At 41.6% G+C, this 10,647-nt stretch overlaps 1 protein-coding gene across 2 annotated transcripts; it reads right to left on the bottom strand.

Moving 5' to 3' along the window:
- Positions 1–204: 204 nt before the first annotated feature.
- On the bottom strand, positions 205–9,606 carry apbb1 (amyloid beta (A4) precursor protein-binding, family B, member 1 (Fe65)). Of its 2 annotated transcripts, XM_084559189.1 has the most exons (14): positions 9,387–9,606; positions 8,094–8,758; positions 7,537–7,742; positions 7,384–7,446; positions 7,017–7,099; positions 6,863–6,929; positions 5,911–6,057; positions 5,519–5,646; positions 4,593–4,707; positions 4,391–4,475; positions 4,226–4,306; positions 4,022–4,137; positions 3,158–3,334; positions 205–3,047 (listed from the first exon to the last, which is right to left on the bottom strand). In XM_084559189.1, exons 2-14 carry the CDS (start codon positions 8,734–8,736, stop codon positions 2,892–2,894), a joined length of 2,067 nt encoding a protein of 688 aa, XP_084415315.1. In that variant the 5' UTR covers positions 8,737–8,758; positions 9,387–9,606; the 3' UTR covers positions 205–2,891. The 2 variants fall into 2 exon arrangements, with proteins under 2 accessions (XP_084415315.1, XP_084415314.1); XM_084559188.1 differs by lacking the exon at positions 9,387–9,606 and having other exon boundaries at positions 8,094–9,310.
- Positions 9,607–10,647: the final 1,041 nt, after the last annotated feature.

The raw sequence follows: 10,647 nt of genomic DNA, 5'->3' as shown, positions 1-10,647 counted from the left end.
TTGCACCGAAGCCGATCCGTCAATACGAATAGTAAAACTAGTATCAGCAACTTTTCTTTTTTTACAAATTTAAAAGGGTCAGACGGGTTGTTTGTGGCTTCTTTCACACTTGAATAAGAAAAAATAGAAATGAAACCCAGAAATCGATCTCTCCAGAGCCACTCGGCTTCCCACAACTGTAAATATTAAAAGCCCACAAGGTAATCAGTTACGATATGTCCACATTTATTGTGCAGTGACTTTTATATACATACATTTTATACACCTAATTTACATGAACAGAAATAAATTAATCTGCTAATGTTCGTTCACTCGTCTGGCTTTAGTGTTGCCACTGACACAGAAATCTTTGAAGGAGGAGAAAGCACAATAATTCCAAGTGACACATGAGTGACAAGGCAGTAATATGAGTCCAAGTAGTCTACTTTCCATTAGTGTTATATATTACATACATAAAGAAGCAGTTGGTAAGAGATTTGGTGCCGCGACTTCGCGTAAACCTGCTCATCACCGAGCTTTGCTTTAAGAACTGGATGAGGTTTTAATGTTTGGAGACGTGTCTCTGTTGAGTCACACTCGTCCAAGTCAAATGTGTTTTTAGGTTTCAAATACACAGCTTATTTTGTAGCTTTTGGCACCAAGTTTCAGATTTCAGGTTAAAATAAAGTGAAGGATATATGTTTTTTTAACTATAAGGAAATGACAAAGCTTCTTAAGCAATTCAAAGCTGATGGCGAATATGCGAGACGATTCATATCATGTAAAAACGGCTTATTGTAGACGATAGGGCGTTTAAAAATGAATGTTCCATAAAATATATTTATTTACTAAAACAAATATAAGATTTTTTATACAAGATTTTAAGTCTAAACATTAGTTTTCCTGTCTTTTATTTGATGCGTTAGTGAGTCTGAGGACGCTCCGTAACGAGCCGATCAAATTCACCAAGACATCTTACAAACTGCATCTTTAACGTTAGAGATGACTATTACTATTGTGCTACATACAGTATTGATCACCGACAGACACACGGAGATAAAATACACCTCGGTTAATTAGTGTGTACTTTATAAAAACTAAACCTAAAGCGCTAATGTGAAAATCATCTCGACAGTGTACATTGTAGTGTGTGGTTTCAATAAAAAATACATTAATCGGAGCGGCCCACACACACACACTCACACACACAAATAGTCAAAAAATGTGGCCAAGGAAAGAATAAAAATAAGAACCGCGGGAGAAATCATCTCTCGGGTTTTTCCATTTACACAAACTGTAAATACAGACAGTAACCTGCTCGTATCTTTTTCAGTCTGAAGGAACCGACAGGAAGTCTAACTCTCTACTGCTAGCTTATGATAAACACTGACACTAACTAGAGTGACATGCCTATGTAACACAAAACAACACATCAACTCCAGCCTCCTCTTACCGTCTACAGAAACACAGAGAGAATTTACAGGATACACTGATGCTGCGAGCAGCAGTAACTCTAAGCTATCAAAACATGCAGCTTGTGGTGAGTTTCTACAGTACTATTGAGTGGTTGTTGTTGTTGGTGGTGGCAAATGGCTGTGAGAAAACCCAGAGTTTGTTATTTTTGTTTTTTATTTTATTACTACTATTATCTATATGACTAGATAATGATTTTCAACATGGCTGTGTCGTTCCATTAGCCTCACACTCGATCCGTTCAGACCCACTGAAGTGGACGAGTAATCGCGCGGCAGCCACCTTGTCACCACACCATACTGGAACATCTGATTATTGCACACTAGCACTGAACTTGCAAATGTTCATGCAGGATGAATGAGAAACACTCAAATCAGTGGTTGCTCACTATGTGACAGATGACCATACAGTTCTTTGGAAGACTAAAATACATTGTTTGGGAGAGTCGGGGGCAGAACTACCGAGACGCCTGCAGTGGTACAATCTAAAATGTTAGAGATCAGGGCTGGGGTTTTAAAGAAACAACAAACAAAAATAGATTTTCTCATTCAAACTGATGTTAATTAGAAAGATCCTCTATAATTTTTTTAAATATATGCCATTTCCTGCTTCCTCTAGTTAGAAACTAATCCATGTGTGATGGAGATCCACAACATGTTTGACAGAAGCTCAAACTCTGAGATCTGAAGGCTTAAAAACCATGGAAAAAAGCTAAGCCACATGCAAGACATACGAACTAGATCTGGTAGTGACAACATTAGTTTTGTGAAAATCTCTCTTATAACTAATGAGAATTGTTTCAAACCTGAAATACCTCTAAATAAATCATAAAACATTGTGAATTGAAATCAATTCAGGAATCAGGTAGTGATACCCAGCCCTAGCTGAGCGAGAGAAAGAGAGAGAGGTGTAGTGATGTTTTTAAAAAGTCTGCATTAGGATCATTGACACCGACTAATGACGACCGCATTACAGTACGATTCTTAAAACAGTAGAAAAGAGAGGAGTCATTGCACTGAGAAGGGGATGAGAGCATTTCCGTGAGGGCGTCTATTCAAGCAAATTCTAGCGTCTGCATGTAAACTATATATTACATCCATGTCCAACATTCATAGCGTTGTTTCTGTTAAAACACAAAAATAGTAAAAGACTCGCAGAAGGAATCCCAGCAAAGAAGACATTCGATGCCGGGGGTTCATCTGTTTGGAGGCGAGAGTTTAAAATCCTTGTTATAAAGTAAGAGCCGTTAAGTAAATCTTTTCAGACGCACACTTTTCCCCACAAACTACTCCACGCACTAGACTAGCGACTAGACAAGTGAAACGGTCATAAGGCGAAAAACTGTGGCAGAAGGATGAGAGGAGGATATGCGAGAGTGAGGAGGGGCTGTTTGTGATGGACTTCGTGTTAAATGGACTGTGGGTCGTCTTCGCTCCGACTCAAGGGGACTGAGAACCTGACCTGTAGCTCTTAAAGCTGCCCAGCAGACTCTGCACCCCCTTCTTGACACGTCGAGCCACAGAGTCCGCAGGAGGAGTGGGCAGGCAGGAGGCTAGACTGGGCGGACGCGCATCCAAACATTTCTGGTAGCGAAGCTGTGGAAAAAATAACACACGTTGAGTATAAACGGTGTTTAGCAGACACTAGACATAACACTGGATCCATCACGTATAATCACTACACCGTGTGTTTGTGTTTGACTCACCATGCACGCCGCCTGCACCGCCTCACTCAGACTGGCAGCGTTGGGTTCGCACCAGAACATGTGACAGGTGAATTCTCTGGGACCCTCTGCCATGATGAAAGCGAAGGTGTGGACGTCCTTCCCCACGCCCATGAAGGACAGGAAACGCACCCTGCACTCCGACAGCACCTCCTCATCCTGGAGACGGAAATATACACACGTGTTAATGGCGCATTACCATAAATTCTTCTGTTCTTACAAAAAAAAAAATCTCTTGTGAGATTAAATTAATCTCAAACTAGATCTTGGAGTATCATTAAATTGACAAACCTCTCCAATTTCACTGACTTAAACTTATACAATCAAAGCATAGGTCTCCATTTTGCCGCCAAAACAGCCCTGACCCGTCAAGGCATGGGACTCCACTAGACCAAGACATTAGCAGCAGATCCTTTAAGACCCACAGCTTGTAGCACGAGGGCTTCATGGATCTGACTTTTTTTGTCCAAAACATCCTGGAGACGCTCGATTGGATTAAGATCCCGTGAATTTGGAGGCCAAGTCAACACTTTGAACTCGTTCTTGTGTTTCCTTAAACTATTCCCGAGCTGCAGTTTTTGAAGATGCTCTGACCCAGTCCTCTAACCATCAAAATCTGGCCATTGTCAGCCACTCAATTCCTTCCATGTGTCCATATTGCCTGCATCCAACATCAGCTTCCAGGACAAAATGCTAACTTGCAGCCCAATATACCCCACCCACTGATATACGCCATGATAACAAGATATATAGAGTTATTTACGTCACCTGTCATACGTGTTTATACTGAAACATATTGCTGAAAACGTAACCCCTGACTTAAATGTTGAGTTTGTTTTCTTTTACCTGACTTGACAGTATGGTGAGCGTGGCTGGGGCGACATTCACGGAGACGGGAATCCATTCATTTTTATCTCTGTCATTCACCGCCGCCTCTAGTGTGTCATTGATTATATCCATACCTGACACAAACAGAACACGTGACGCATTAACTACACAGTCATCACAACAAACAGCACAAATGTTTCATATTCTACAGTGTTTTCTTACCAACTGGTCTCGCCACAGCCACACAACCAAGGTAATACACCTGGAAGTGTTGGAAGAGTTCATTTTTCGGAGCAGGAAACTCTGTTGAGAAAAGGAGGAAGTATTACGCGATCCGTTTCCACACTTTAAACTGTGAGCATACTCAAACGGTCCACTTTAATTTACCTTCAACGGGGATGACCCCAGGTTTGCTCGGGTCAGAGTTGAGTCTGCTCACCCCCGGCTTGGTCGCCTTTCTCTCCATCATTATCTAAATTTAAATTAGAAAATAGGCGAAATTCAAGCAAGAGACTCACAGCTGAATGTGAACCGAGACGCCAGACACTGAATTCGCAATGAAGCCAAATTAAATCCGGTAAGGGCTGACCTTTGAGCACATCTCATGCAGGCTGGTGGCAATGTTCTTGGCGGGAGAGTCGCAGCGGAAAACATGACACTTCAGAACTTGGGTCAGGTTGTCTCGAGCCACATAAGCAAAATCCCTGCAGGTGAAGTCAGACGGAAAAGGTCACATTCATACATTCAGTCATTAATACATAATTGGAGGTGTGAGACAGCTGGAACAAACATATACACAAAACAGAGAATCGCATCTACAGCGGAAATGACAAGAGCACAAATAATTATTTCGAGTAATCATTAATGTATACCTTTCCCTGTTCATGACGGAAATGCAGCATGAAAGAAAAAGCACAATTGTTAGACGTCAGACAGACGGGAGGCAGAAACAGAGCTGTTAATTTGTGTGTGCAATGTTAATAAGGATCCAGCAGAGGGCAGCAGCATGCAGTAAAAAAAGACTAGATGATGAGTTCAGTCTACCAGTAAATGAAGACTCAACGGGATAACGGCAGAATATTAAAAACGAGAAACAAAGCTGTTGCCCTAGAAAAGTCACCAAGGATATCTAACAAACGCTGACTCAATGAATATTTTACTGGTCTTTTTAAAGGCAAAAACCTGACAGTTCATAAGTTAGAAAAGTTTGTATTACTAATTTATGTGAACTTACGAGGAACGTGCTTTTATTGAGCACTAAAACTACATAAATATGAAATAAAACCGTAAAATAAAGATGGGATACAAAAAGATAATTTCCCTTGAAATATATAACAGGAATATGATCAAACAGTTAGAGGTAGTATTCAAAATGTTTTGACCTTGACTCAAAAGCCCATTTTGAAAGAACCAGTTTGTCTTTATTAATCAATCTGAAGTGCGCTTTAAGCAAATTTAAGAAGGTAGGTAAATAAATGCTGTGGTTCTTTGTGTTCTTGCACTGTGGATACAGACCTGCCGTTGTCTCTGCCAACACCCCAGACACGGATGCTGCCAATCGGCTGAGCATGAAGCAGAGTCTGTCCCAGAGGGTCGATCAAGTTCATCGTGTCATTCTCCAGGACCATTAGCATGTCTTTACCCTGCCACGACAAACAGGCTTTTAGTATGAGCAGCCAACATTTCACCTATCGAGAGTCATTTGTGGGTTACAAATTCTGCAAGTCATCAAGTATTTTGGTCAAATTTCACAATTAACTCTGCAAGAAACTGTTTTGTTTCAAAACCCAAATAGCTGAGGTAGCATGATTGTGGTTGGCACTAACCACCAAACAACAACAAGTTCAAATGTGTCGTTCTTAAAGGTGGTGTGTTATATAAATGATCACGAAAGTATCTGCGCTGACCTCTCCCCAGATGCCAGCGGTGTCATGAAGGTTGTGTTTGTGATAAGAGAGCTGCCTGATGCAGTTGTTGACAGCAACGCTGCTCTTGCCAGGTGCCATGTCCTCCTCAGACATCTCTACCCAGCCCAGGGAACGCACTGCAAAACACTGACAGTACGAGAGGGGCGCATTAGTACAAAACAGGACCACGCAGAGAAGGAGTCAAACAGTGACAGGAAGGAATTTGAAAGTGCGTCGGGTCCAAAGTCAAGGCTGGTGCTTTGCCTTCTTCTGCACTCCTCAATGCTAAAAATGCAAATGGTTACAGACATGCAAATATAACAAAAAGGTCACTATTTGTCCTGAAACTATCGCTGAGCCACATGCCCAAGTTGGAGATAATGTTCAATCACGTTTTAGGTGTTTGAACTTATTCCCAGCGCCTGTTAGGAAAGAACTACTAAGTTAACGTTTGTGGATCTATTTTTAGAGTCATAACTGTTATGTTTTACAAGGACACTATTATTCCAGAACAAAAACGCCTTCAGTAACTACCTCAATCAGAACAGACTGCTCTGAGCAGAAGGAACTTTCACTCAGATTGAGAGGAGAGATGTAAACGTTTGATAATCGCTTAATAGCTCATAATAACCATGTAAATACTTGATCTTTATCTGATCCCTCTGCTTGGAATAAATATACTCTTTGTGTGGTTGTAGGCCCCACGTGGGAACTGGGAAGGACAGAAACGACAAGTGTACATGTCTGTACATCTTGGTCATCGTCTGCTTTTGAATGAATTCATTGTTCTTATTAAAGTTGGGGAAAATAACATCTTCTGTTAGTTTTCTGACAGATTTTAAGTTATGAGATCATTTTATTTAGCATCCATATAAACAGTTAAGTTGTCTCTAATCAGAATGAGACCCTAGTTTAGACTCTTAGAGAAATACAAATGCAAACAATTACTTACTTTAGTTTCTAAATCGGTGCACAGTGGAGCAAGCTTCTCTTCTTCCTCGGACTGGGAGCAATTGTAACTACAGTGACAAATAAAAATGAGTTACAGAGGGACAGGCCACAAAGCATTACATACCAACTAATCAGAAAGCTTTAACGCAACGTACTTCAGGTTGATAGATGCATAGCGTAGAGTTGCTCCTTCAAACTCCTTCAGACTTTGATCAGACGCAACCTCCTCTGCCTCCTCCTGAAAACACAAATCAGAGTTAAAAATGACACCTTTGCTCAGATTTTCTCTTGTAAAGGATGTAAACCTAAAACAAATTGTTAACTATTTTCTCTTTAAACATGAATATCAGAGGGGCAGCTGACATCATGGATCACTGTACGGATAAAAACAATGCCATGACACTGAGGGTCCACATCAGAGACGTCAGTGTTACTGAATTTCTATGCAGATTGATCCACTGTGTGTGACAGTTCATGTATGTTATATAGACTACAATATACGTATTGTAAAGTGTAACTTACCTTCCACAGTTCCCCTTCGCCTTCAGCACCTTCATCTGTGCTGGAAAGTTGAGCCCAAGATTCCTGGAAAACATTAAAAAGAAAATAATTAATTAAGTAGAGTTTCACATTTCAGTGTCTCCATTTAAGCAAAAAACATCCATTAGACCTCACCTCAGGCTCCTCACAAGGTGTAGTTTCCAGGGACATAGTGGAGGACATCATGGAGTCACCAACTTTACCGAGGGGTGAAGGAGGCTCCCACTGGGTGGTGCCCGTGGGGATGTGCCAGTAGTATGTGCCCGATGTGTCTCGCACCCTCATCCATCCTGAAGGTAGGTCTGTGTCGGTCTCAAAAGCACTGGAGTCCCAGAAGGACTCTGAAAGTCAGAGAGAAAAGGAGGAGGCGGGGGGGGGAAATAAAAACACAAATTGGAAATGTTCAGTGTGAGGTTTTAGAAACTCTCCATGCTGACTGCGCAGAAAGAGGCAAGAACAAACAAGGTCGAAACAAGGATACTTTAAAATGCATATATGCTGACGATAATAAAACAGTGGGGTCTTAAAATAATAAGGTAAGACGTCCGACATGGATATAATGTTCAACCGTAGACTGCTCTCAGTTTACTTTATTAAATAACCAACTATTTGCGATGTTGTGATTCTTCCTTTTAGCATCTGTCCTCATTAACGTGTGCTTCAAGCATTAACTCGGGCGTGCTTCTCTTTACCTTTGTTGCCATTTGGAGAGCTGTCGGCCATGTTGTCCTGAGACAGGCCCGGCCAACTGGCCTCTTCGTCACTTGGCGTCCCGTTCAGGTTGGAGAAGAGGAGGCAAGGATTTCTCCCAACGACGCCGCCCTCTCTCTGCGACTCCACATCTCCCTGATCTTCTGCCACCTTTTCTCCCCTGGTGTCGCCTGACGTCTCCTCGTCATCCTCCGACTTATTTTCCTTCTCTTTATCGTCCTCTTCTCTCTCCTTCTCTTTCTCCTCTGCGGACTCCAGAGTGTTTATGAGCAGCGGCTCATTGAGGATGTTCTTGGACTCCTCCTGACTGAGGCCAGGGGTCGGTGCCTTTTTGGGAGACTTGATCTGCTCCTCATTTCCCTGCTGTTCTTCCTGAGTGGTGTTCTGGAGAGGGAAGTCTTCCTTATTTCCATTCTGGTTGATATTGCAGTTGTGGTCCTGCTCCTGGTGGTTCTCGGTTACTTTCCTCAGCTGGTTCCGGCCTTCTTTGACCCACTTGGCATTGTTGCCGGTGGACTCCTGGTCGCACCAGTGGCTGCCGTCATTCAGCTTGTTCTTAAGCTCCTCATCTTGCTTTTGCTTGTTCACAACGTATGTCATATCTTCATCGTCATTACCACCCATGGTAAATGTCCATGTAACTGCTCTGATGGAGAAAGGTGATTTATTAGCATTAGCATGCCAGCTAGCAGAGTTAAGACAAGAGTTTCTCAGTAGACTTCGATAAAATGTGTAGTGGTTGCTTGAAACAAACATATTCAGGTGTATTCATGTTGTTACAACCACTAATAAACATTAAAATGTCTTTAAATTAAATGCCAACGTCGCGATACACATAATGAAGTCCGTTTCTCGTTCGTATGTTCCGGGTTGGCTATTCCCGCAGTCACGTTCCCTGCAGGATAATTTGCACGAATGCGAAACGTACTTCACCAGCTTCACCTCCCATTTGCCAACACGACCTTTCCTTCTTCACATACTGAGCTCAACATACAGTCAAACATAAGCGCAAGACATTATATTAGAGTCAGGCAGATGTTTGTTTAATAAGACCCAGCTCTCTAGCAGGCTGCGTCTTCAAAATACAGTGATATTAAGCAGATGCCATCGCCGCAGCTGGGAATAACGGGCACCATCCGCCATCATCAGCTCTGCTAGGCTAACGTTAGCTTCCCAGCTAGCCGCCTGAATTAGCTAACGCCTACAAGACGGGGAAATCAAAGCGAGTGCAGCAACGCTGATTTATCGAGCCTATGTTAACTGTTATGACTTACCAGCTCCGCCAAGTCCACCTGTCGTCGAAATATGCTGCAGTGTGTGAGCTAACTACATATTTCCACGGATCGTGAGGTTCTCGCTTGGTTTCTAGGTGGTGTTTTCTGTCAGTGGGCTCGGCTTAGTGATGGAGGACGAACCTGCGTCACGGATTAACGTCACGGCCAGAGCCCACTGACTGCTGCCTCTCAGAGGACCGTAATGAAATAAAAGTCAGATTTTAGGACTGTTTTTGGACTTATTGATCCGGTTCTGCTGGTTTTCAATCTCTCAACGTTAAAAGTCAGCATGTGACATCAATTACTACAGTGAGAGGAACTGATTTCTGCACCAAATGACAACAAACAGTCTCCCTTTATTAATGCTGCAGGAAGTTTTTAAATCCTTTACTCCAGTAAAAGTACTAATACTATACTACACTATAAAAATGTTACAATTAAATGGACCAGTGTTCAAAACCAAATGATTAAAATATCCAACAAAGGTTCAAAAAAGGCAACTGGACTGGAGTTTTGTGAGAAAGCGTTTCACCACTCATCCGAGTAGCTTCTTCAGTTCTAGGGGACTGGTGGGAAGTTTGAGGTTTAAATAGGAACTCCTGAAACAACTTGCTTGTTATGCTGCTTGTTTGAGGTTTTATTTAAACCTCAAACTTCCCACCAGTCCCCTAGAACTGAAGAAGCTACTCGGATGAGTGGTGAAACGTCTTCTCACAAAACTCTACAAGTCCAGTTGCCTTTTTTGAACCTTTGTTGGATATACCATGACCTGGATGACTGAGAACCTTCACAGACAAATGATTAAAAGTAAATTGATCTCATTCAAGAAAAAGGGGTATCACATTTATCACATTTTTCTGTCTGCCAATTGTCTTTAATTGTTTTAGGTATACTAAGACAGTTCAATCATTATAAGGTCTTCAACCAAGGCTTTGCTCCATTTTTGCTCTTTTTAATGAACTGTAGGTTTAACTGAGGGCTCAGACAACATCTTTGAGTGTAAACCTGTACATTAGAAGTGCAAAGATGCTCTGTGTAGCAGAGAAACCACATTAATATGTTTTATTACTGAAATATGTAAAACGTGTTGATGCTAAAACTGAAAGAGAACGTTGAAACTGAAAACCAGTTAAGGAAATACAGACAGAAACATATTAAAATGCAAAAAGTAGTAAAATGGTAAGATTATAAAATCATAGTGTTTATTCTGTGTGTTTTCTTTTTGAGTACCATTACAACTTTTTCCAATACAGATGTCTCA

Source organism: Chelon labrosus (assembly GCF_963514085.1).
Source record: "Chelon labrosus genome assembly, chromosome: 13".
NCBI lineage: Eukaryota > Metazoa > Chordata > Actinopteri > Mugiliformes > Mugilidae > Chelon > Chelon labrosus.
Note: the sequence above shows the minus strand (reverse complement) of the source record. Positions and strands in the feature narration are given on the sequence as shown.

Bases quoted from the DNA above. Each gene is read 5' to 3' on its own strand.
- apbb1 (XM_084559188.1), bottom strand. From the start codon at position 8,868: ATGTTTGTTTCAAGCAACCACTACACATTTTATCGAAGTCTACTGAGA. The intron at 6,058-6,862 runs GTAAGTAATTGT...TCGTACTGTCAG, and splicing joins GCACCGATTTAGAAACTAAA to TGTTTTGCAGTGCGTTCCCT. The intron at 3,335-4,021 runs GTAAAAGAAAAC...TTCCGTCTCCAG, and splicing joins TCACCATACTGTCAAGTCAG to GATGAGGAGGTGCTGTCGGA.